Raw genomic sequence first — 26801 nt, 5'->3', positions numbered from 1 at the left:
CGCTGGACCTTAGCAGCCTTTCTGCATCCCGAGGCCAGGCCTACCTGGACCAGATCTTTGGGGCTTCATTATCTCCCCTCACTCATCTTGGAAGCCTCCCCGCCAGGACAAAGCCTCAGAGGCCACTTGGATGGAGGCCCACAGACATGGCAGAATCCAGCCAGAGCCAGGGTCACGGCGACTCCAGCTCCGATGTGTGGAAAGAGTCTGAGCTGCTGCAACCTAGGTCTGCACTTGATTGCCAAGGAGGATGTGATCCCATGGCTCGGGCATTGCCCTGTGAATACCGGAGAGGACAGTCAGTGATGGGGGAGGGATGGGAGGCCGGCTGGTGCCTTCATGCCCCTCCCCTCACTGCTCCAAACCCACACCTCTCCCCAAGGTGACAGTCACCGCTCCCCCCAAAGCCCCTGACATATGAAACTACAATCAGTTCCTCCTCCTTGGGAAAAAGATGGGGACGCTGCCAGTTGACCCTTATTGTGCCTCAATCTGCAGGCACCTCTTGGTAGGACAGCTGTCACGCTGTTGCTGTCAGTTAAACATGTAACACAGATTTTCAGTGAGAAGCCCTTGTCTCAAAACCGTGCCAGCCTGTGCTTGGTTGGATCTTCTAAGGTCGAGTGGCCTCACCGTGGACAGTCAGCAGTGCCCGGCGTGGGCCCTCTCCCAGTGGCCATTTCGTGCCACCCCACCCCGGCCCCTGCCAGAAGGGCTGGGGGAGCCTCAGGGTCTCAGATTTGCTTTAAAAAGCAGAGTGCTCGCTAATGCTGCGTGAGGCCACTGAGACGCTGGGAGAACTGGGGTCAGGTCAGTTATCCTCGGGTGGGTCCCAGGGCTCTGAGCCTCTGAACCACGGCCTCGTTGCTTCTGTTAAAAGAAGGAGAATTAGGTCTCCGGAACTCACGCTGATTTTAACAAACCCTGATCCACCTGTAGGTGACCTGAGCTCCTCCCTCCGAAACCACGCTCTGAGTCAGGGTCTCCCTCTGCTTTGCGCTCTTTGACATCTAGAAAACTGAACCAAACCCTGCCCCTCTCTTGGCAGGTCCTCTATCCCTGCTGAGCCCCTTCCCACCCTGACCCTCTCCCCATGGTCCTTAGCAACCTGCCCCCCCCCCCCCACCCGCCATCCGCAGCCTCTACTCTGCTATTCTGCCCTGGAGAGGCTGCTTCCCAACAGGAGGCAGCCTCCCCAACAGGAGGCAGCCTCCTTGCTCCTCACCTCTGCTGTCTCTCTCCCTCCTTCAAACCCCTGACGATTTTGACTCCCGGGCCTACTTCCCTGTCCTGACCCGTCCCTGTCACCGTTGACACCCCCTGCTGGCCTCGAATCCTGGCTCACTGCTTTCTCTCCACCCTGCTCTGGTCTCCATCCCTGGACGCTACGCATCCACTTTCCAGCCTCTCAGTCCCTGTGGGCTCCGCAGATGGCCTTGCCCTCCACCCCACACTCATGTCACACCCTCGCCTGTGACCACCTCGCACTGCTCCACCGCAGGGCCCCATCACAATCCTCCTGCCGCAGGACCTCCACCCGTTCCTCTGCAAGCTGCCCCCCAACTCCAGTGATGCGCCGCCCCACGGACCCCACAGACACGGACCCTAGAGCCTAGCCACAACCCACAGCCCTTTTCAGGCCCTCACTCCCCTCCTTCCTCAGCCTACCTTCCCTGGTCCGCTTGTTAAAAGATAAGCATATTAAAAATGTTGAGGTTTATTCTGAGCAAAAACCAATTCCATTCGGGGAGTGCCAAAGGAGGAGTGGTTAGGAGGGCTCCACCCACAGGAGCTGGGCCGGACCTTGCAGACAAGACTTGGGAAGCCAAGCCAAGCCAACAAGGACAGTACTTGGCTGGGCTGTGGCCTGAGCCTTACGTGGGAAGCCTGGTGGGCTGTGGGTGATTGGCTGTCCTCAGACCTCCGTCTCTCCACCTTGAGGCATTGATGGGCTTAGGTCTGGGTTTAGATTTGGCTGCTAATCTAATCTCAGTGAACCTGCGGGCTCTCTTCCAGGGAAGGAGCCCAGGTCGCAGTGGCTGAGCATCTGCAGAGAGCCCTGCACCTTCTCCCATCCTCTTCACCTTTACACACCGTCCTTACAACCCGGACCCTCCTCCTCACTCTCGTCAGTGACCTGGTTCTTCCCAGAAAGCATGCAATCCCTTCCCTGCTGACAGCACTCTCGCCTGTCCCCATGGCACTTGTCCCCACTGTGCCTGTCTCCATCATGCCTGTCCCATGGCGCCTGTCTCCATGGCACCTGTCCCCATGGCGCCTGCCCCATCACAGTGGTAGATCGCTTCCCGGCGTGTCCAAAGGCAATTGCTCCCTTGGCGCCCTCCTCCTCCCACTGGGTCCTCTTCTCTAAGCACTGGCTCCAGCCACCTCACCTTCATCTTCCACACCATCCACGCATCTCCCCTTGACCCTCCCCTGCTGCACGCAAATGCACTTTAAAACCAACCTCTTCTAAAAGCCCTCCCTTGACTGACCCCACCTCTCCCCCCCCTTCTTTGGAGAGCTGACACCCCCGGCAGCCCCATGCTTTCCCTCACCCATCCTCTCTGAGATTTTTGTCCCTCTCCTGATGCCCCCACATCCCCACCCTTGAGATAGTCTTGTCTGCTTTGCCAAAGCCAGTGGGAAGTTACCTGCCCTCATTGTTTGTCTCAAGGTGTCTAGGACCCCTGTTCTCTCCTTCCTCCCAGCACCTCCCCCTCCTCCCAGACCTCCACATGGGGCCGTTCCCGGCTCTGCCTTCCCTGTTTCTCTATTTACCCCTTCTGGACATCTTCCTGTAGCCTCATGACTTTAATATCACCTCTACCCCAGCAACCCTCAAATTGTGTGCTCTGGCTTCTCCACTGAGCTCCAGACCTGCACATCCATCTGTCTACCTGACATCTCACCTGGTGGTCCAGCAGCCTCTCCAGCTCAATGTGGCCAAGGCAGCACGCCCAACTGTCTGTCCAAATCCTTCCCTATCCCCTCTTTTCCTTCAAGCTCATCTCCCATCCACAGTAAGTCCACTTTTCTCTACCTCCAAAGTAGTTCTCAACTGCATCCACTTCTCTCCATTGCCATCTCTACACCACTAGTCCAAGCTGCCCCCCTCTCCTGGGTGCCTGTGGGTCCCCTAAGCGGCCTGCCCTCCCCCAGTACATCCTCCCCCAGAGCCCCTTCTCCACACGTGGTCCCCAACCTGGTTTTCGGGGAGCCAGTGCCCTCTTCTCAGAAGAGTGCTTTTAAACACATGAAATAAAATTCATAGAATTACAAAGGAAACCACTTATTTTCAAGTATAATTATCAAAGTACATTTTAATTGCGATGGCATAATAGATGTGCTTCTTTGTTCGTGCATTAGATAAGATCTAGGGAATTCCCTGGCGGTCCAGTAGTTAGGACTCCACACTTCCGTTGGCGGGGGCACGGGTTCTATCCCTGGTTGGGGAACTAAGATCCACAAGCCACAGGGTGTGGCAAAAACAAACAAATAAATAAGTGTTCATAAAAAAAAAGATCTAGCAGGGCACCTTTTCAGACACCATAATATCAAAGTAATAAGTGTAAATTATCTTGAAATCTGCAACCATCATATGATGTAGAAGGATCTGTGATTTCAGCCTCCCCTGGTAGCACAGTGCCAATGCAGGGGACATGGGTGTGACCCCTGGTCAGGGAAGATCCCACATGCCGAGGAGCAACTAAGCCCGTGTGCCACAACTACTGAGCCTGTGATCTACAGCCCATGAGCCACAACTACTGAGCCCGTGTGCCTACAGCCCATGCTCCGCAACAAGAGAAGCCACTACAATGAGAAGCCCTTGCACCACAGTGAAGAGTAGCCTCCTCTCACCACAACTAGAGAAAGCCCACGTGCAGCAATGAAGACCCAATGCAGCCAAAAAAAAAAAAAAAAGATCAGTGATTTCTATTGGGAGCAAAGTCACAGGTACTTGTAAGAGCATTCCTGTCATTTGTTTCCCACACCTGTGTCTGAAGGAAATCCTACATTTCAGGTAGAGGTCCTGTGAACCAAGGGGTACTTCTTTCCCCATCAAAGTTCACGAGCCTAAAGAATCCTATCTGCAGAGGTTTGGACTCCAGACAGATCTTCCCGATTTGTAAATAAGACTGTGCCCCTCCCCTGTCTAAGCCCTCCAGGGCTTCCCATGGCCACAGAATCAGATTTAGACTCTGTACTGGGCCCTCCTAGGCCCCTGGGCAGCCCATGTATCTCCTCTCCCAGCAACTCCCTCCCCCATCCCCTTCTCTCTCTATCTTCCAGCCTCGGGGAGCTTCCTTCGCCTGGTCTTGAACTTGCCAACCTTGTTAATCCAGCTCAATCGTGTCTTCTTCTGGCTCCCTCCCTCCCTCCCTCCCATTTTCATAAGGCTCATCCTTCTTTCCCCATGTGTTTTTAGGGCACTGACATTACAAGAAGTTTTCCCTGGCCACCCCAGTAAATGACTTCCCCTGACACTGTGAAGTTTAGTTATTGTAAGCACAGTTTCTTTTCTTTTCAATTTATTTTATTAATGTATAGTCGATTTACAATGTTGTGTTAGTTTCTGCTGTACAGCCAAGTGATTCAGTTATACATATGTCTACATTCTTTTTTTTTTTAATTTATTTATTTATTGGCTGTGTTGGGTCTTCATTGCTGCTTGTGGGCTTTCTCTAGTTGCGGCGAGCAGGGGGCTGTTCTTCGTTGTGGTGCAGGGGCTCCTCACTGCAGTGGCTTCTCTTGTTGCAGAGCACAGGCTCTAGGCGCGTGGGCTTCAGTAGTTGTGTCACATGGGCTCAGGTGCTCCTCGGCATGTGGGATCCTCCTGGACCAGGGCTCAAATCCATGTCCTCTGCATTGGCAGGCAGATTCTTAACCACTGTGCCACCAGGGAGGCCCTGTCTACATTCTTTTTCATATTCTTTTCCATTATGATTTATCACAGGATATTGAATATAGTTCCCTGTGCTCTACAGTAGGACCTTGTTGTTTATCTATTTTACATATAGTAGTTTATATCTGCTAATCACAAACTCTTATTTTATCACTCCCTACCCCCTCTCCCCTTTGGTAACCATAAGTCTGTTTTCTATGTCTGTGAATCTGTTTCTATTTCATAGATAAGTTAATTTCTGTTATATTTTAGATTCCACATATAAGTGATATCATATGACATTTGTCTTTGTCTGGCTTACTTCACTTAGTACAATCATCTCTAGGTCCATCCATGTTGCTGCAAATGGCATGATTTCATTCTTTTTTATGGCTGAGTAATATTCCATTGTATATACGTACCACATCTTCTTTATCCATTCATCTGGACATTTAGGTTGGTTCCATGTCTTGCATAAGTACAGTTTCTGCCTGTCTTCCCCACTAGAGACTGAATACAGGAACAGACAATAACCAGATCATATACAGAAAGAGAAATCTGACCCACAACCTGCAGCAACCAGCCCAGGAAACCAACCTGTCAACTACAGGAGCCAGCCCGGGATGCCCGCTCGGTGAGTCAGACCTGTAGGAAGTCAGACCACTGTCTCCACCAACCAGCCCAGGAAGCCAGACAACAACCCCGTAACAATCGACCTCAAAAGACCAGGACCTGAATAATCACTGGCAGCTTCCCTCATTTTTGTTCCTGCTTCCAGCTTAGTACTGAAGAAAGCCAAATACACTTAAAAATGGTTAAAATGGTAAATTTTATGTTCTGTATATTTGACCATGATTGGAAAAAAAAAAAAAAAGAGTGACTTACAGCCACAGCTGGGAAGCTGGGTGAAGGGTGGGGCTGAGAGTGTGAGGAGGGACACTGGGCTGGTCAGCATAGTTAGGAAATGTCAGGCCAGGTGTGTGGGGGGTGGAAGGGCCATGAGGGCAGGGCAGTGGTAGGATAGAGGCATCCGGCAGGGTGACAGAGGGACCAAGGCCTCCCACAGGGGCATCCTCGGGTCCTGGGATTTGGTAACTGGATGAAGGATGCCTGCCTTCATCCTGACCAGCACTGCAGGGAGGGGCGAGCGGAGCCAGCACAGCCAGAGTGGGGGGGGAGGGGGGAGGGTCTCAGTACTTCCAGTCCCTCTGGGGAAACAAATCCCAGAGTTCCCGGCACCTCCCGCTCCCCTCCTTCTTCACAGCAGTTATGTTCTAGAAATTCATGCGTTTGTTAGTGAATTTCGAATCCCTGCTCCTAAGGGAAATGGAAGGTGGGGTTCCTGTGAGCCTCTAGTCACAACATTTTCATCAACCAATCAACACACAACTTGTGTGATGGGTGCTTCTGTTTAAAGGCACTTTGTGTGACACATTTGTGACTCATAAACACTGACCACACGGCGACCAGCACTGTCACTGGTGCCGGAAGTTCACCCGACATATATGTTTTCTCTGTAAGGCTGTCAAGCCTCTTGAGCTTGGCAACACCAAATGGCCCCAGCGCTAGGCTTGGGGCCCATTTTAAACAGCAAAGCCACCACCCAAAAGCACCAAAATGTGAAATAAATCAACCAACCACAAGAAGGACCCTTGTTTATAGCAGGGACTTAAACGAGAAGGGACATCATGGCTTTCTTCAGCCGCACCTGGGAATGCATGCGTTGGGCAACTCAGATTTTTTGGCTGCTCTGCAGATGTCCGTGAATGGCCGAAAAAGAGCTGTGAGTGTTAATCTGGAGTTAGAAATATGCTTTAGCGAGTAGGTGAGTTCGCAAATACAGAACCCATAAACAGTGAGGAACGCTGAGCGTTTGTTTCCATTCTGAGCTGGTCTCTCATTCTCTGCACCGTCTCATGGGTCTCCCAGCCAGCGGTTTGTTCCATTTCCTGCCCAATAAGATGAGCAATCCTAGGGCCATCCTACTGCAGACTTACAGGCCAGGCAGACCTATCCCTGATATTTGCCAGTGTCACGGGGTTGACCCACTGTCCCAGTTTGTCTGGGACCAAAAGTTTTCCCAGGATGTAGGACTCTCAGTGCCCAAACCAGGAAAGTCCCTGGTAAACTGAGCCGAGTTGGACACTGTCTCTATATGTGAAAACGATCTAAAAGTTTTAAATCTAAATTATTTAATACGGCTGCAAGTTGAAACCTGATTAAATATTTTTATCAAGATAAAACTATTTGCAGTTCAAATGGCACACAACCCACCTAGTTGCCAAAGTAAAGTATGGTTCCATGCATTAAGCCCAGGCTTGTGAATATACGACCTTAAGAGCAACAAGAGTTGCTTAATACTGCGAAGTGTTCCTCAGCCTTCGAGTCCAGCTACTGCCAAAACATTCCGCACTATATCACAAGTACCGTGAATTAGAACATGAAGTGCAGCAAGAAATGGACGCTTGCTATTTCTGGGTAACGCCACCGTGTGTCCTGCAACCTTAATTGCCCCCAGGCTATCAGACAGAACTTTGACCCCTCATTCCTAAATGCTTTGGCTGCCAGTGAAGTTCTCCTGAGGTCTGTGAGCTGTTTTGGCAAATCCTAAAGGGGGAGGTGTGGGAACCCTCGACACTGGAGCCAAGTCGAACAGAAGTGTGGGGACCTGGGGACCCGATTTGCCACTGGCATCTGAGGTAGGGCCAGTCTGGTGGGACTGAGCCCTTCATGCGTGGGGTCCGCGCTAACTCTGGGTAGCAAACGTCAAATTTGAACCGCACGCTGCACACCCAGCTGGTGTTTCCGAGAGTCGCAAAAGTGGTGTTGGAAAAGTTGTTGACGTAACTGGTGTGAGAAGCATGGTGGGTAAAAAGAGCTTACCCTTGGGACTTCCCTGATGGTCCAGTGCTTAAGACCCTGCACCTCCACTGCCGGGGGTGCAGCTTTGAGCCCTGGTAGGGGAGCTAAGATCCTGCATGCTGCTAGCCTGGCCCCACCAAAAATCAGCTTACCCTCACACGGCTACTTTATTCCCGATAGACCAGATAAGGAAACTAAGCTAAGAGGTAACTGATGCCTGCAAGGTCTAATTAACTCTGCTCATGAGTAGAGAAGCCTGCGGGCTCAGCCATCTGACGCCAAAGCTCACAGCCTGCCCAATGGGAACACTGGGCAAGGGGCTGAGAGAGCCAGACCAGGGGACGCGGGACCCCTGTCCAGTCCTTTCTTCTCTTTGTTTGGGCAAAGCGGGAGTCCACTTGCTGTCAACACGCAGCCACAAAGAGGAGGTCACTCCTCAGCCCTGCTCCTTTCCCACCTACGTCTGGGTCACACCAGGGAGGACAGATGTCCCAGGCAGCCTGCCATGAATGTGTGTCTGTGGATAGGAAGAGAATACAAATGCCAGTGACTGGTGGCAGGATGACTCATCTAGGGCCCATGAGCACAGCCTCTAATGCCTACCGGAGCCTGGCCTTCCTGTCACTAGTCCTAAGGGCAGTCACGCAATGCAGGACGGCTGGCAGGTGCAGGATGAAGGTGTCCCAGGGAAGGGGCAGGAGGCGAGCGACTGTGGCCCCAGCTGACCCTGACATCAGCCTCAGTGCTCCCACCTAGGACGCTCATTTCTGTCCCAGCCCTGAGTGCAGGATGGGCGTGGAGGGCAGTCGACTGAGACAGGCATGTGAGCACTGCCCCACCCCCACCGCAGCAATGCCAACGTGGTCAGGAACAAACAGAGGGACCGGCCCTTGGCTCACTCTGCCTCAATCTATGAAGTGTCTGTGTGAGGTCACTGTTGGCCCAGGTGGTCACTAGGGCCTGCATCTCCCACGCCCTGGGATTCTGGTTCATAGACAGGAGACAGAATGGCCCACCCTGAGGCAACCCAGCCTCAGCTTCTGCCCTGATCCTGGCACCCCCCCACACCTCCGGGCACAGGTTCAGCCCAAGCAAGGGATACCTCAGACTTGGGAAGCTCTGTGGGTGAGGAGGTCACATATCATCCACATGTCCAGCGGCCTCACAGATGACATATTGAGGCCTGGCAGCATCTCCACCAGTCGTTTTACAGATGAGGACACAGAGGGGGGAGGCCTGATCCCAAAGCCCACACACTGTACTCTACGTGGGCCTTGGTGGAGAGGGGAGGGGGCTCCTCTCTCCACAAAACAGGGAGTAGGGAATTTCCTCATGGAGCAGTGGTTAAGAATCCACCTACCAATGCAGGGGACACAGATTCGATCCCTGGTCCAGGAAGATCCCACATGCCGTGGAGCAACTAAGCCCGTGTGCCACAACTACTGAGCCCGTGTGGCACAACTACTGAGCCTGTGCTCTAGAGCCCTCGAGCCACAGCTACTGAAGCTTACATGCCCAGAGCCCGTGCTCCACAACAAGAGAAGCCACCGTACTGAGAAGCCTGTGCACTGCAATGAAGAGTAGCCCCTGCTCGCGGCAACTAGAGAAAGCTCACACGCAGCAACGAAGACCCAATGTGACCAAAAATAAATAAATTTTTTTAAAAATTTGAAAAAAAAGAGAGAAAGAAAGAAACAGAGGGTAGGATGGCCCAGTAACCTGGGTTGCTGGCTGTGCAACTCTGGACAAAGGCCTAACCTCCCTGTGTGGCTGCCGTGGAAATGCTCAGTGCAGTGTGGACACAGAAGTCAGGGGATCCTAGACCCTTTCTGAGGGCACCAGGAACCACCCAGGCTGGAGCCTCCAGAACTCCCGTGGTCCTGCACTGCGCACCCCACCTCCCAGCACCAAGCACCTGTTACTCACAACTGTTGCTTAGAAGCGAAACTTTGAAAGGGAAGCTTCGTGTCATTTTCATTAAGCGGAAAATCTCCACCGCTTGCCGTCAACTGAAGACATCGTATAAAAACCTGCAGGAAATCAAAGCAAAGACAGAAAATTCTATTTAGATGTTGGTGCCTGCTGAAGGCTTGCTTCCTCATGCGAAAAGGCAAATGACAAAGTGTAGAGAGGATGTTAAGAACCTGAGCGGGCAACTGGTTCTCCCTCCCTGGTTTCAGGGAGGAAAAGGAACGGGAAAGGAGCTGTTTCTCTGCGGGACACCCGCCGTCGCCGCAACTGCGGACACTCCTCTCTCCACCCTCCCGCGGGCGCGACCCCTCCCAGCCCTCGGCCGCAGGGCAGGGAGGGGTGGGCCCGCTGCCCCCCCATTGGGCGGCCCGGCCGCTCGGCCGTGGCCTGAGGGGGGCGGGGCCGGCCGGTGACGTCACGCCGGGACTGCCCGGGCGGCGGCGCGGGGGGCGCGCTGAGAGCCGGCGCGGGCGCGGGGCGGCGCCGCGGCACCCTCGGACCCCGGACCCCCGAGCCGCCGCCGCTATGTTCGACCTCGAGCGCGGCTGGAGCCTGTCCTTCGCCGGCTGCGGCTTCCTGGGCTTCTACCACGTCGGGGTGACCCGCTGCCTGAGCGAGCGCGCCCCGCACCTGCTCCGCGACGCGCGCAGGTTCTTCGGTGCCTCGGCCGGCGCGCTGCACCTCGCCTTCTTCCTCTCTGGGATCCCGCTGGGTAGGTCCCGGCCGCCGCCGGGGCTCCGCGCGGGGAGGGGGCGCGCCGTGGACCGGGGATTGCACACAGCCCCTGCGGGGTACAACCGGGGTCTCCCGGGGCAGAGGCCTCCTCCCGTGCGTCCTTTTGCCCCGCACCCGGGAGCTCCATTGCCGGACCTGGGAGGCGAGGCGGCTCTTCTGGGCGTGGGAACCCGGAGCGCATCCTCGCCCCAGCTCCCTTTTGGCGCCCGGGCTTGAAGGAAGCCTCCCACCCCGGGACAGAGAGTCGGGCTGTCTCGGAGCGGCGGGGAGGAGGGGGCGCGACGCGGGATTGGGGGTGGGGGTAGGGGGGCGAGGGAGGCCTGATTTGCCCTGCATCTGGCCAGGAAGGAGGCTTTGGCCTGAGTCCCAGGGTAGGTGCCTTCTTCCCTCTGGAGACTAGAGGGACTGGAGAAACCCCGCCCTAGTTGCCTGGGGATGGGGGCTGGGTGCCTCTCTGACAGAGGGCAACTTGCTGGTTTGGAGTGAAAGGGGGTTGGGGAGTGATGTTTTGGGGGGGGAGGGTGTGAGAGGAGGTAGGAAAGTTGTCTCCTCTCCTCCTTTTCTGGTGTTTGAGACCCTCCTTGAGGGCTGGACATCCCCCATCCCATCCTCTCCCCCCACCGCACCCCAGCTCAGTGCCCTGAAAACGAGGTCCTGTGCGTTTGAACCTTGCCCTAAGGAAGCATCTCTGTCCACGTGGGTTCCAGGGGGAGGGGGGACCTGGGGCTTGTGGCCAGCTGGCCTAAATTACTAAGGTGTGGCGTCCTTGGCCTGAGGTTCTAGCCAAGGAGCAGGGCCCTGGAGCAAGTGGCAGCACGGAGCTCTTGGCACCCAGAGGTCCCCAGACAGGAAGATAATGCACCTTTTCATCAGTCCCTGTTTATCTGGGCTGCCTTAACAGTTTACTCTTTGCTCTACCCGGGGATTGCTGTGTTGGACACTGCCAGCGGGAATCCCTTGCCAATAAGCACAGCCCTGCCATTGGATAGGATCAGTGAGCAGACCCTGGGCTGATCGAGAGGTGGGGATTAGGAGAGGCCATGCTCGCCGCCTTCCCCATCAAGGGTGAGAGGAGCAAAGGGCAGGAAATGTGATCTCAGGGAGGATTAGACTGGCCACATGGCCAGTCTGCACACCTGGGACTTGAGCAGTGATAAAAGCCAGCCGTTGTGTCCCAGGGTTGTGACCTGGAGACATCCACATGGTCAGATGTTTAACTGGGGCCAAATTCAAATACATGGACCCAAGTACCTGGAGTGCGCTGACCCCAGGGTAAAGGGGCTTCCTAACAGGCAGAGGACAGGTGCAGCCTGGGGTGTATCCTGCAGGGGGAGGCTCGGGACCACCAAGTCCCTGGAAAGTGGGTCTGGAGGTTTTGGCAAGAACTACTCTGCAGGTTCTGGGAGCCCCAGTTTCCTGCTTTAATTGTCTGTCTCACTTGGGGACCTCCAGGAAGCGTTTCCCAGAGCCTGTGACTTGGGTGGGGCTCCTGAGGGCGCCTCTAAAGCATGGTTGACTTGGCAGGAGAGACGGGCAGAACCAGCCAGCTGTGTGCAGTTTTGTGCCTTCTGCCTGGGCTCAGTGAGGCCACAGGTGCAGGAGGAGCTCAGTGGAGGTCAGCAGTGGGTCAGGACCTGCCAATGTGTGTCCGGCCTTCTGCATCCCAAGATTGATGGATGACGAGGGCTTGGGCTGGGTCAGGTGCTCCTGCCTGCCAGGGCCGTGCAGACCAACCAGAGGGGACCAGGCCAGTGAGTGAGGTCAGATGGAGCGTGAATGCCCACTAGATGGTCTGGTAATGCTGGCATTAGAGGTTAAAAGTTAAGTCTGGTTATTAGGTACTTCCTCTGGGTTGAGAACCTGCAGACTGTAGTGTACTTAATCTTCTCTGTCTCCAAAAGGTAGGTGAGTGTGGTCCCATGTTAAAGACATACAGTCTGAGACTCAGAGAGGCAGTGAGGTGACATATTTTAATCACTCAGCTAGTACGAGGTGGAGGCAGGATTCAAACTCAGGTCCAAGGCTGCACTTGGTCTCTTCTCCCTGCAGTGTTAGGCCCATTGGTACTCAAGTTCTAAGGCTGTGAGTTCTTGGCTTCTGGCCTTGATGGAGGGATGGAGATGAGAAGAGGACTCACTGGGCCTCCGGAGGCTCGTTCCTGTGGCCCCAAAGGGCCTAGAGCAGCGCTAACCAACAAAAATGTGCATATTTTACATTTTCTGATAGCCACGTGGAAAAAGTAAGACACGATTGAGATTATATTTATCCCATTATAGCCACAATGTTATAATTTTCTCATCTAATCAATATAAAACATTATTCATGAGGTATTTTACATTTTTGTTGTTGTTGTTCTAAGCCTTTGAGGTCCAGTGTGTCTTTTACCTGTCTCAGTTTGGACTAACCACATCTCAGGCTCAGGGGCCAGATCAGACAGCCCAGGCCCAGAGAAAGGGAAAAGTCGGCAGCTTCCCTGCCCTCAGGTTTCCAGTCCTGCCACAAAGCACCCCCAGCTCCAGGGTGGTACATCCCTTTGTATATTTGTTTCTCCCTGCCCCTTGCACCCCCCAGACCGGATATTACAGATCCTCATGGACCTCGCCCGCAGTGCCCGAAGCCGGAACATTGGCATCCTCCACCCGGCCTTCAATTTGAGCAAGCACCTCCGAGATGGCCTCCAGAGATACCTCCCAGACAACGTCCACCAGCTCCTCTCGGGCAAAATAGTCGTCTCGCTCACCAGAGTGTCCGATGGAGAAAATGTGCTGGTGTCTGATTTTCGGTCCAAAGACGAAGTCGTGGACGTAAGCAGTTTGTTTATCTGGGTGTTGTCAAGTCAGAAAGGCCATTTCATTTTGGAAGCAACACAGAGAGGGCGATGGTAGGCCACCTGCCCCATTTTTTTCTTACGATGCAAGAGAACCTGGTTGCCCATGATGCTGGTTGGCTTCCTGTACCAGGGTACCATCAGCTTCATGTGCATCCAGCAGTCTGGTCCAGACATTTGCAAACGTGGCGTGCTCCAGGTCAGTTCCAAATAACACCTCCCTATCCTTTAAGACTTAGCTCATGACCTCTTGCTCCAGGGACCTTGTCTCACGTGTCCCTCCTCCCAACAATGCCTGTTCCTTAATGAGGACCCCCTCCAGTGAAGCCCCATGAGGGTGGGAGCGTGTCTTATTTGCCTCTGGCCTCAGGGTCTAGCACCGAGAAGTTCATTGGCCATATCAAATACCACTTGGTTTGACTGATGCCTTTTATGAGAGTTACTTGGACATCATGTCACTTAACACAGGTCCATGCGAGCTCGCAGCCTGGCGCACAGAATCAGCAGCTTCTCTGCAGCTCGTGTCATCTTCCACGTAACCTTGTTTCTGGAAGCTTTTTCTAGGCAGCTAGTACCTGTGTGTTCCCACGTGAGACCCTGCTCTCATTGCATCAGTGTTACACCCTGCCTGATGTTTGCTAGCTCGGTGCAACTCAAAGCATGGTCCCTGGACTGGCGGCAGCAGCTGCAGCATCCCCTGGGAGCTGGTTAGAATTGCAGGCTCTCAGGCCCCGCCTCTGACCTGCTGCATCAGAACCTTAGGGGTGGGGCACCGAGTCTGTGGTTTGCCAAGCTTTGCAGGTGATTCTGATGAATGTCAGCGTTTGCAAAGCCCTGATCCAGCCCCTTCCCCGTCAATCAGCTAGCCACCAGCTCTTGGTCCTTTCTGTGATGACCCTGTGTGACCCTCGTGGGGAGCAGGGACAGGAAGTTGAAGTCTGCAGACGGTTGTTAGAGAGTTGATACTTGGGCCTGAAATAGTAAGTGTGTAGGTTGGTTCATTTTCATTCAACCATTTATTAAAGTAGCTACTCTGTGCCGAGAGTTTTCAGACTTGTTGCTCTTCTCGCTTGGAGGAGGCTTATAGAGACCCAGGGGGATAAAAGGCAGCCTGCTCTGAGCTGTGGTTTCACTCCCTTTTGTCTTCACAGGCCTTGTTTTGTTCCTCCTTCATCCCTATCATCTGTGGCTTGATCCCCCCTTCCTTCAGAGGCGTGGTAAGTCTCCTTTTAAACTGTGTTTGACAGAATTCCCTGGTGGTCCAGTGGTTAGGACTCTTCTGCACTTTCACTGCCAAGGGCCCCCGTTCGATCCCTGGTCAGGGAACTAAGATCCCGCAAGCTGTGCGTCCAAAAAAAAAAGGAAAGAAAGAAGAGGCACTGAGCTCAGGCACCCTGGGCCCCTGATACCTGTCCCCAAACTCGGAGCCTTTTGCCTCTCAGCCTTCAGACAGAGATTCCATAACTGGCCCCGCTTCCAGGCTGTCTGAGCAGCAAAACCAATTCCGTGTAGAATAATTAGCCGGTTATCTGTGAGGTAAGCTGTTCACTCAGTCTGCACAGGAGCACCAGAATAGGTGCCCAGTGGCCTAGTTAAGGTATAAGATGCTTATTACCTTACTTAAGGTAATAAGGCTCTATTCTTAGGGGTGGAGAGTTTTAATCCTCTGTGGGTCCAGCTCTGCCCTTTGTAGCCCGTGACTTCGGGCAGAAGCTGCCCGCAGGGCTGCGATTTGGTTCCATCAACAAATATGTAAACACGTGGCTAATCCCGAGCGCTGCCTCCGGTGGAAAAACAGAAGTTGAGGCGTTTGTCCCGGAGGCTCTGGACTGGAGGCTGGGCTGTGCTGGACCACTTGGCAGTGTCCTTTGAGGGCGTGGTCATCAGATGATTCTGTCCCTCCACCCCGGAACGAACACCTGGCGCTGTGTGGAGACAGTTTAGGTTGTCGCAACTGTGGGAGACAAGACACGACATCCCAGTGTGTCAGCAGGAAGGCACTTTAGAAGCCCTGCTGAGTCACGCTTTAACAGCAGCGCGGTCCTCACATGGCAAAGCAAGTTCCAAAGGCAGGTTCCGCTGAGCAAACTCAGAACATTCCTATAGAAAAGTGCAGGGTGGAGGGAAAATTCTACAGGACAGAGGAGTCAGTGGATTTTAGGACGAATATCCCTTAAGTGAAAAAAGAGTGAATATGTGTATGTGTATAACTGATTCACTTTGCTGTATACTTGAGCATAACATGAGATTGTAGATCAACTATATGCCAGTAAAAATTAACTTAAAAAAATAATAATGAAAAAAATAGTCCCCCGCTTCCTCCCTCCTCAGTCTTTTTTTTTTTTTTTTTTTTTGAATATCTATTTATTTATTTAGCCTGTGCCGGGTCTTAGTTGCTGCACATGGAATCTTCGTTGCAGCTGCGGCATGCGGACTTCTTAGTTGCGGCATGGGGGCTCTCAGTTGCGGCGTGCGTCCGGGATCTAGTTCCCCGACAAGGGATCGAACCTGCGCCCCCTGCCCTGAGAGCACAGAGTCGTACCTTCTAGACCACCAGGGAAGTGCCTCCCTCCTCAGTCTTAACTAAAGGTTCCTGACATTTGGTTCCGTGTCCCTTTCTGCCAGTGAGGTGTTTGATGCCTTCTTGCATCTTCCATAGAAATCGTACGGCAACAGTTTAGAAACTACCGCTGTGTGTGCACATCTAATCATATTTGGACTCAGGCAAGAATCTCCTGATAGCTAAGGCGGGGCTGAACGTGCCTGATTCTTTCCCGAACTTGTTTTAGGCCAAGGTGTGCCCTGAAATTTCTCCCTTTGGAAGGATTGGCTGGGGCAGGTCTCCCAGTTGTGATATTTGAAGCCTCCCACCCTCCGCCACCGTGGGCACCAATAGCTGGGCTGTGATGGTCGTGGGTTTGGGAATCATTCTAGATGTTGGTTTCATAGGTGCAGACTCGGTCCAAATTGTACCAAAACCTGCCTCATTGTTCAGGGTTATGGATACAGGAGAACTGATTCTCACAGTGTTTACCCCAAATGCACATTAGCTGTGGGACAAGATGCCATTTTATGGGAGCTCAAGTCCCAGGTTCACTGTATCATGTAAGTCTCCAGTGCTGACTCTCGTTTCCCAGGTGTGGGCAGAGTCAGGCTCACAGGTTAAGTGTCTCGTCTAAGATTCCTCAAGCAGCAAGGGGCCTCTGGAATCGAACCTCTGACCATCTGTCTCCCTTGGCGCCAGGTCTACATCATACTCTGTCCCCAGTGCACACAACGCCCCTGGTCTATGCACAATACAGGGGCACACCTACCTGGGCTCAGGACTTGGCCACCACAACGTGGGCCAGACGCCAGCCTCCGTCTGCCTCTTGGCCAGGCACTTTTTTGTGCAGTACGTAAACTACACAACAGCATGTGGCAGCCCTGAGTGCCAGCCTACAGCCTGGCCTGGCACAGAAATGCTCAGTAAGGATTTGCTGAAAGAGTGATTCCAAAGCCCCTATCCTCCCACCGTATCTGCCTGCGGCCCTGCGAAGCCTCTGCCCGTAATCTGAAACACACAGAAAACGCCAGCCCAGAGCTTCTGACAGTGTGTCCTTTTTTTGCCCCTTAAAGCGATACATTGACGGAGGAGTGAGTGACATCATACCCTTCTTTGACACCAAAACGACCATCACTGTGTCCCCCTTCTATGGGGAGAGTGACATCTGCCCCAAAGTCAAGTCCACGAACTTTCTTCACGAGGGCTTCACCAAGCTCAATCTACGCCTGTGCTCGGAGAACCTCCACCTGGTAACCCGGGCGGTGTTTCCCCCAGATCTCAAGGTGAGTGGGGCTCTGGGTTCCAAGGGGCTGTTCTCTCCTTTGCATCCCTGTTTGCCAGGGGACCCAACAGCTGTCCTCCATGCAAACCAACCAACAGACACAGACCCCATCACTGAATAGGAACTCAGCTCAATGCTGCCTCACGCTGGTTGCTGGGATCCCCTGCGGACATATAAACAGCGCTGCTGTTCAGATTCCACCTCTGTTGGGCTGTGGCTTAAGTATCAGCAGCCTGGGTACTAGGGTTTTGTTTCGGTTTTTTTTTTAATTATCCCAATGATTCTTTTTTTTTTTTAAGAATTTTTTTTGATGTGGACCATTTTTAAAGTCTTTATTGAATTTACTGCTTCTGTTTTATGATTTGGGGTTTTTATTTTCCGGCCCTGAGGCATGTGGCATCTTAGCTCCCCGACCAGGCATCGAACTCGCACCCCCTGCATTGGAAGGTGGAGTCTCAACCACTGGATGCCAGGGAAGTCCCATCCCATTGATTCTTTTTTTTTTTTTTTTAGAACTTTTATTGAGATATAATTGACGTACAATAAACTGCATATATTTTAAGTGTACAGTTTGATTTTTTTCTTATTGATAATGTATATATGCCTAATGATTCTTATTTGCAGCCATGGTCAAGAACTACACTGCCTTTAGTGGTTTCATCTTTTTTTTTTGAAGGGGGGTGGGGTGGCTGCGCTGCACGGCTTGTGGGATCTTCAGGGATTGAACCCAGGCCCTTGGCAGTAAAAGCATGGAGTCCTAACTACTGGACCACCGGGAAACTCCCAGTGTAATCTTTGATTGTCCTTGTAGTGTGGTGGACCTTACTACCCTAACATAGTAAGAAAGGTGGTAGAATCTGCACAGCGCCAGTTCTCTGGGGGAGAAAGAAGGCCGTGCCATGCAACGTACACGACAGCGTGCGCTTGCAGGGAGAGGGAAGGCTGGACCGCAGGACTGGTTTGCCCGTGTGGTTTGTACACAGAGGAGCAGGGGAGGCAGCTCGTACTGTCTCACGACAAGTAGATCAGGCCCCGGTATTTGTTAGGGTGGAGGCTCATCCGGGGACCACAGGAGCCCAGAGGAACCAGCGCCTGTCATGCCGGGGTGCCAGCGAGGGCTGCACGGAGAGGGTGTCACTCGAGCTGAGGCCTGCAGGAAAGCAGAGCCCCATCCGGCCCTGCAGCGGCTGCGCAGGGCACACGGTTTGGAGCTTGGAGGACTCTTGGCTTTGCGTCTGCCATCTTCAGGTGACGTTGAAAAGAATGGCACTTAGTGGCTCCCCCCCGCAGTTAACTTACTTGATTTGTTCACAGGTGCTTGGAGAGCTGTGCTTTCGAGGATACTTAGATGCGATCAGGTTCTTGGAAGAGAATGGTATGTACGGTTGGGGCGACAGATGTGCCCCTTTGACAAGCTTTCTGTTCATAGCCTTGGTCAACAGGGGAGTGATATTGGCTCCATCACTCACTCAGCACCTTCACTCCCTGTCTCACTCGGCCCTCTCTTTGGCCCCGTAAGATAGGAGATCTTTGCCCCCCTTTTACAGATGGGGAAACTGAGGCTTGGAGGGGCAGCCCAGGCCTGCACTCCACTCACTGGGGAGCAGAGCTGGGATGTGAACCCAGATGTCATGGCCCCAGGGCTCGCTCTCCCTGTCCAGTGTCACCTGTCTGCATGCTGAAGGCACTTCCTTTGTTTTTCTTTTCTGCTTGAACAATTGTCAACCTTTAGTTTGGAAGTAAGGAAGGAAGATAAACAGTCTCTGGGTCCCAGGTGAAGCCATCAGAACAGCTCTCTCCAGCCAGGTGTGGGCCACGCCCACTAGCCCAGCTGTGTTCTGGGGAAAGTTCCTGCGTTTGGGTCATCCTGGGTCGTCCAGGCTGGGGGACTTGGGTTCTGGAAACGTTAGATTGGAACCAAATAGTACATGTGTTTGCAGCTACTTTTCTTTGATACTAAAGGTTCGTTCATGTATTGATCCCCTGAATCAGTCCTTGTCTAAGACCAGGGAGGTGGTGTGGTTCATAGGACATACATGTATTTAGCTATTGAGAAAATGTGTACTGCATACCTTCTAGGTGCCAAGCAATTGGCTGTGTGCTAGGAACTCCGCAGTGGACAGACGGATGTGACCCCTGCCCTCCTGGAGCTTAGTCTCGTGGTCGGCGGGGCACATATGTAAAGAGCAGGCTGACGGTGTGCTCAGTGCTCTGGCAGGAAGATACAGGATGCTGTAGGATCACACAGGGCGGGGAAGGGTCTGCAAGGCGGGGGAAGGCGGGGTTTCGGGACGATGTGAATCCGCGTTGCCACTTCAGGAGTGAATAGGAGCGTTCTAGGTGTGGGGGTGTGAGGGTGAGGTGGAAAGACGGTATAACTGGAGTGGCGGGGGCGGGGCACCTGGAGAGATGGACGGAGGAGAGGGGCAGGAATGGTGATACGTGAAAGGTGGAGGGACAAGGCTGGGCCTCATGGGCATGGTGCTGGGTTTGCATCCTGTGGCACTGGGGAGCCACGGAGGACTGCTGAAGCGGGAGTGAGGGCGGTCGGAGGAGAGCTTTGGAAGGGCCCCCTGGCGGCAGTGCAGAGAGGGTGAGACCAGCATCCAGGAGGTGAAGGCGGCTGCTGTGGGCTTGGCCAGGGTCATGGCAGCGAGGGTGGTGCAAGGGGCCCGAGGGAACAGGACCTGGAGACGACCAAGCAGAGATTCTGGAGGAGGAAGGTTCAGGGATGAAGTCCTGGCCTCTGGCTTCTGCAGCTGGGACGCGGGGAGAGGGGCTCTGCTCACCTCTCAGGCCCTCAGGAGGGCACGGCTTCTGCAGGAAAGCTGGCGGGCCGTGCGCGGTGCCCCGGGGGCATATTTGGGTGGTTGTGCAAGGGGCACAGTGATGTCAGAGTCTGAGGTTCTGGAAAGTGGTCGGGACTGGGGGTGAAATTTGGGAGCAACCTGGGAATAAATGACAGTGATGGACCCTGTAGAAGTTGCTAGATTGCTAGATGACTTTGGGCAAGCCACCTCCCCTCCCTGGGCCTCCGTGTCCACATCTCTAGCAAAAAGCATTTGGATTAGGTGATGCTGGGTGATTCCTAGTAATTCTAAAGACTGGTGTGCGGCTGGGCGCTTGCAGTATCGGTGCTGGGTTTGGGTTTAATGATCGAAACGAAGTCCTCCCTTGGCCGCGCTGGCCTCCTCGGGGTCCTGCAGAGGATGCGTGGGGCTGGGGCAGGTGTCCCCTGGGAACGGGTTCTCTGAAACATGCCTAAGGGAAAGTAAGTCCCAGGGGGTGAGCTGTGTGTCTAACAGAGGCTGGAAAGATCTGGGGAAGCCTAAATGGGAAGCGTAACCTGAGAACAAGGCACGGGCTTCCAGGGACAGCCCCTGGGCTTTTAACGTAGAGTGGGAACACAAGGTGGGCATCCAAAAGTACTTGTCTCGCTGTCCCCACCCAGCGTGCGAGCGGGAACCACCCACTGGTATCAGCTCCTGAGCCCCAGCACCCAGGGCAGGGCCTGCACAAACCCCCTGACCTAATGCTTCTTTCGAGGCCGTGTGATGGAAGGGTGCCATCACTGACATCAGACCTGGGTTCAGATCTTGCTCTGCCATGTATTGGCTGTGTGTCTTTGGACAAATCTCTTAACCTCTCTGTGCTTCTGATTCCTCAGCCGAAAAGCGGAGATGATGATAGCGGTAGCAGTTGAATGGCTGCTGCAGGGCCTGGACTGCTGGCTTAACCAGTGGTTCGGTTACTATAAATCAGTTCTAACCCTTAGCTGTGAACCTCGTGAACCCACACGTGGCTCCGGAGCCCACACAGCAGAGAGTGATGCAGCCAGGCGCCTGCATCACATCCACCGGGTGTCAAAGCCCCACACTCCTTCCTCCCTGCTAGGAGTGCCTGCCCCCGTTGATCCCTGCCTTGTCTGGATAACAGGGCAGCAGCTTCCCTCTAATTCGGCGGGCAGGTGGGTGGGTGCGTAATGACCTCACCGCCCGAAATTGCCTGATGGGCTTGTTCCCGTGCCCTTTGCAGGCATGTGTGACAGGCCCCCTCCGTGCCTGAGGGAGGCCTCTGCAGAGTCGGAAGCCCTGGAAGCCCCCTGGGAGCACAGGAGCCTGGAGCCTTCCCCCGACGTGGCCACCGGGGCAGCGAGGCCTGAGGGAGACGAGCTGCTGGAACATCTGCGCCTTAGCATCCTGCCCTGGGATGAGAGCATCCTGGAGACCCTGTCGCCCAAGCTCATGACAGGTGCTGGCTCTGGGGGCGAGAAGGCACAGGAGGTGGTTCTCTGTGACCCTTCAAGAAGTGGAAAGGGTGGCTTCCCTGTGTGTCGTGGAGGAAGAGATGGGGCAGAGTGACCAGGGCAGGCCCTTCAGGACCCCCACCTCCTAGCATGCGCATCCTGTCCCCCTGGGTCCTTGCTCAGTCTCCCTTCCAGTGTGGTCGTGGCCAGAGGAAAACAATCTCCAGCTGAGTTTTGTGTTAACTGGCTGTGCTCTCTGAAGTCCAGGCACATTGGATTTCAGGGGCACCCCTGGGGTGGCCTGTTCTTTGAGAATGCCATTCTCTGCCCGTCCTCCCATCTCAAAGCCCTTTTTCTCTCAAAGAGCCCCTTCTAATTTCTCCCTCCCCCCAGAAACCACAGTTTTGAACCTTCACTGAAGCTGGTGTATTTTATCATGTCATCGACTATTTGATGGGCAGATGAATGCACTGTGCAGCTTCCAGTTGGGCATTTAGGGAAATTCAAAGATGAACGGGACAGGGACTTCCCTCTTGGTCCAGTCGTCCAGTGGTTAAGACTCCATGCTTCCAGTGCAGGGGGTGTGAGTTCAATCCCTGGTGGGGAACTAAGATCCCACACACATGGCTGAAACGAAATGAAATGAAGTGAAATGAAATAAATGCCGTTTCTTGCGTCCGAGGCACTAACACCCCAGGAGTTGCACGAACCAGCAGCTGCTCAAATTAATGTGATTTGAGGCGTCGAGAGGTCATTACAAAGGGGAAACAGAAGGCTAGGGGGTTCCAGGCAGAAGAGATGGAATCAGCTGCAGGTGCAAAGAAAAGCTCATAAAACTGGGGCCCGGGCGGTTTGAGAAGTTTGTGAAGGCCTCCAAAAACAGTCAGTTTAGTAGCCCTTGGATCACCTGTGGTACAGGGTCCCTTTAGGGACCCTGTACCACAGGTGATCCAAGGGCTACTTGAGCACAAGCCCCACCTGATCTCATTTGTGGAAGCTTCTGATTCTTTGGCTGCCAGGATTTGTATATTTCACAGACATTCCAAGCACCACCTGGGGGAGATGGTTTGGTCCTTACACTGGTGGGAGACAGACATCCGAATTGTATTTTTCAGCCCTGAGGAAAGCAATCAGAAACCAAGATGGGTACATAAGCAAGATTTGCAACTTCTTCCCAATTAAGGTCATGTCCTACGTGATGCTGCCATGTACGTTGCCCGTGGAGTCTGCCATTGCTGTGGTCCAGAGGTGAGCGCTTCCCGTGGCTTTGTGGCTTCCTCGTGGAGGTGGGGTGAGGATTCAGTGAGAGAAGCCGTGGAAGGCCCTCAGCCCCCACCCTGGCTCCTTACACAACAGGGCAGAGCTCACGGTCTGCGGGGAGCGCCCTGGGAAGCTGCCTCGTTGGTGAGCCCCTGCCCACCCCACCTCCTTTCTTACTGATGTCTGTCACTTCTTTTTTTTTAATTAATTAATTTTTATATTTTTTAGTATTTATTTAATTTATTGGCTGCATTGGGTCTTTGTTGCTGCACGCGGGCTTTCTCTAGTTGAGGCTAGTGGGGGCTGCTCTTCATTGTGGTGCACGGGCTTCTCATTGTGGTGGCTTCTCTTGTGGAGCACGGGCTCTAGGTGCACGTGGGCTTCAGTAGTTGCGGCACACGGGCTCAGTAGTTGTGGTGCACGGGCTTAGTTGCTCTGAGGCATGTGGGATCTTCCCGGCTCAGGGCTCGAACCCGTGTCCCCTGCATTGTCAGGTGGATTCTTAACCACTGCACCACCAGGGAAACCCTGTCTGTCACTTCTTGTAGGTCTGCACTTTTATTTTGGGATTTTATTCCTGGTATGTTGGGAGGGATCTGAGGCCAACGCTTGTGTGCCTGCTGAATTCCTGGGCATTTGTTTTCCCTCAGTTTTCTTCAGATTTCCTTTGATGCTTACTTTCTTTTTAGCAAGTAAAGTCCCAACCATCCTTAAAAATCCAGCTTAGCTCTCCAGCTTTGGTGACCCTCCCCAGATCCCTTCCCCGCCAGATCAGCCACCCGCTGCCTCACAGCCCTGCCCTGGGTTGAGGGCTGCCCTGGCATTTCTCAAAGCCCGAGACGTGGGGTCCTTTACGCGTCTGGGGTGTCGGGAGTCTGGGGGTCAGTGGTCAGGCCTCCTCGGCGGCTTCCTCTGCGGGGCTTGCACATGGCCAAGCACAGCAGACCTGGGCGGAGGGGGTGGTTCTGGACCACAAGATGCTCTGCATCGTGGCCATGTTGCCGCAGAGAAGTAGGATCCTGGGAAACCAAGGTCTTCTTTATTTCCGTGTAGGTCCCTTGAGCTTTCCCAAATCAAAAATGGCCTAATTTTCCTTTGGGCTTGTAGGTTGGCTTGTCTTTGGGAATTTATCAGGTAGGGGTTAGAAGGGACCCTGGCAGTAAACCTGGACGATGGTATCGGTGTAAGATGTGTGCCTTCGGTTAGGGTTTGGTTTTGTTCTTTGTGTTTTGGTTTGTCTTCGTGCTCATAGGATGCGAGGGTGTCTCCGTTTTATCCCTGCAGGCTGGTGGCGTGGCTTCCGGACATGCCCAGTGACATCCAGTGGCTGCGATGGGCCAGCTCCCAGGTTTGTTCTCACGTGGTGATGTGTCTGCTTCCCACCTCCAGGTAAGTGACTTGGCTGTGGGTCTGCGGGTCCAACAGGCGCCCTCCCATCTGCTCAGGCCTCCTGCGCCATTCTAGAAATGTCATCGGGCCCCAGATAGGTGGCGAGGGGTTTTATCCTCTGGTGCAGGGGGTCCTGTCTCATGGGAGGCAGCTGAGCAAATCAGAGGTCCCAGTGCATCCGCTGAAAGCTAATAACCAAGATTTAGCGGCACAGGATGCGGTGAAGCCCAGGGAGGGGGCGGGGAAATATCCACTGAGCCTAATTTTGATGGCAGAGGAGAGAGCTGGCCAGGGGAGCAGGGACAGGGCAGAGGGACAGGGGCAGGTCAGGGAGTGTCAGGTAGCATTGGCTTGCGGAAAGGAAGTAGCTCTGGGTGCTGGCAGCACGGGGAGGGGGTGGGGCACAGAGAGAGGCAGGGTCCCTTGGTGTACATCTGTGTGTGCATGTATGTGTGGGGGGTGGGGGGGTTGGGGGGATGGTGTCTGTTGATGCAGATTTCCGTCTGACCTCAGACTTGCTGAATCAGGGTCTCTTGGGATGGAACCCGCCATCTGCATCGGTAACGTGGCCCGGATGCTGCTGCTACTTTCTGAATTCTGAAAACTAACTCACAGCAAGAAGGGCCTGGTGCCCGTTATGAGGGTTGGATCTTATCCTGAAAATCGTGGGCCTCGGCTTCCTCACCTGTTCTACAAGGGTGACCCTCCTCTCCTCGTCAGGTTTCTGCGAGGCTTCAGGGAGCCCCTAGCACGGTCCTGGACATGTGGTGGGCACTCAGGGACGAGCCCGCAGCTGTTTTTGCTGTTAGCAGACATGGAAGGGTTAAAAGTAGGGAGCGGAAGGATCCAGTGTGTGCTGGGAAATGACGGTAGTGGCCACGTGGAGGGCGCCGCCCCTCCCCCCCATCCCCCGCAAGAGGCAGCAGAACCGGCCCAGAGACCTAGAGGACTGAGAGGGGTTCGTAGGCTCCAGGCCAAAAGGAAGATGCCAGTTGCAAGCCCCGGGGCCGCGGGGCAGGAGGAGGGGGCCTGGGGGCTGGCGGTGTGGGCGGCAGCGGGCACCCTGGCAGACGAGCTGGTTTGTGTGGTGGAGACAGATGGGCTTCTCTGTGCCAGTGGGTGTCCAGTGGGAGGGGTCCAGGTGGCTGGGAGGCCCACAGGTTTGGAGGCCCGGGACGGTGACGTGAGCCCGGCACCGAGGGCCTGAGGAGGCCGTGGATTTGGGCTGGGCCACCTGTGGGGCCCAGAGTAAGAAGCAGTGTCCCTCCCTCCTCACTGCCACCGAAGCCCAGAGCAGCAGGTCTGTGGCTGAGGTAGAACTCCTCCTTTGTTTCAGATCCCAGACACCAGCAAGCAGCCCACGGTCTTCCCCCCACAAACCAGAACACCGTGGGCACCACTGGCCTCCCTGCTCCTCCTTGGACCCGGACGCCCTCCCGATGGACTGCCCAGTGGAGGCCAAAGCTGACATCCGTGATGTATGGAAAATGGCCTCTGTGCTGAATTTATAGTTTGTTGAAATGGAAGGCAATCTTTTTGTCTTATGAAAAGCTACGAAGCCACGTTTGGTGTACGTGGCGGTCCAGAGCTTAAGGAAACCCAATGCGTAAGCGCGAAGTTGGTTCCGTTGGGAGATCGCACACGGGGAGACTAGCGCGGAGGGTCCATGGCTGACTCCTCTTGCCACCCACTCAGCTGTCCCAGGGGAGGTTCCTAGAATGGCCGGTGTTTGGACGGGGGACCTTGCGGCTGGGGGCTGGGCTGCCCTTTGCGCAGTCTTGGGGGTTGGAAGGAAGAAAGGAGTGTGGTCCCGTCTCTCTGTACAGGAAGCAGTCATTGTGGGGTGAACGGGGTGCCATCCTCCCAAGGACACCCCTGGTTAGGGGGCAGTAAAAGATGGCAACTTATTTGCATTCTGGTACATCTTTTGACCTACCCTAAATATTTGATAAAGTTTTAAATATAAGGGAATCTTCTAATTATCAGTTGGATTATATATTATAGGAATCAGTGAGTTACTAATAGAATAAGCCTTAAAAAAAAATCCAGTTCAGGGACTTCCCTGGTGGTCCAGTGGTTAGGATTCCGCGCTGCCACTGCAGGGCGTGCGGGTTCGATCCCTGTTTGCGGAATTAAGATCCCGAGGGCCATGAGGCATGGCCAAAAAAAAAAAAACAATCCAGTGCACAAGACGGTCACCCTAGCGCCCCCGGGTCCTCACCTGTCCTCTGCACTCCCAGAGCCCTGATGCAGCGGAGCGAGAGACAATTACCCGTCTTCTCTCCAGGATGGTAATTTGTTGGCAAGCACAGTGTAATGGGATCCAAGGTGAAACGTGTCGGGTTTTCTTATTTATCACTTGAGTGTAACAGAAAAGAAAAGAAACAGTGATAAGCTCAAAATCCTAAATGTTGGCACAAAAGGTTGCAACTCTCACCCCCACTGTGCAGGTGTCCCGGAGTCGAGGAGCCGGCAAGGTCAGACCAAGCGCTGCGCCGTGGGGACATACCCTTTAGAGGAGAGTGTGACGGGGGGCAAACTCTGCGGGAGCCTTGATGGGATCGCCAGCACCTGGAAGGCAGCGGCTGCTTGTGAAAGACGGGGTCGTCACGCAGTGCAGGGGAGCCCCCCTTCCGGGCTCCTGGCTGGCTCCTCGCGTTTCTGGGGCCTCCTGTGCCGGTAGTGCTCGCTCCCTGAGTGAGGCAAGGCTGTGAGTGGTCAGCTCTCCTGGCCACCTGGGCTCCAGAACAAAGCACCGTCCCCTTGCTGAGCTGGCCAGGAGTGGGGCAGGTGACGCCT

The 26801-nt window shown here is 54.1% G+C and overlaps 1 protein-coding gene across 1 annotated transcript; it reads left to right on the top strand.

Annotated features, from left to right (window-relative positions):
• Positions 1–10228: 10228 nt before the first annotated feature.
• On the top strand, positions 10229–26558 carry PNPLA3 (patatin like phospholipase domain containing 3). The gene is made up of 10 exons (XM_057743327.1): positions 10229–10430; positions 13025–13257; positions 14432–14497; positions 16899–17108; positions 18422–18482; positions 21143–21358; positions 22469–22601; positions 23898–24002; positions 25346–25480; positions 26453–26558. Exons 1-10 carry the CDS (start codon positions 10244–10246, stop codon positions 26556–26558), a joined length of 1452 nt encoding a protein of 483 aa, XP_057599310.1. The 5' UTR covers positions 10229–10243.
• Positions 26559–26801: the final 243 nt, after the last annotated feature.

Source organism: Hippopotamus amphibius, chromosome 7 (assembly GCF_030028045.1).
Source record: "Hippopotamus amphibius kiboko isolate mHipAmp2 chromosome 7, mHipAmp2.hap2, whole genome shotgun sequence".
In the NCBI taxonomy this organism is placed as follows: Eukaryota; Metazoa; Chordata; class Mammalia; order Artiodactyla; family Hippopotamidae; genus Hippopotamus; species Hippopotamus amphibius.
Note: the sequence above shows the minus strand (reverse complement) of the source record. Positions and strands in the feature narration are given on the sequence as shown.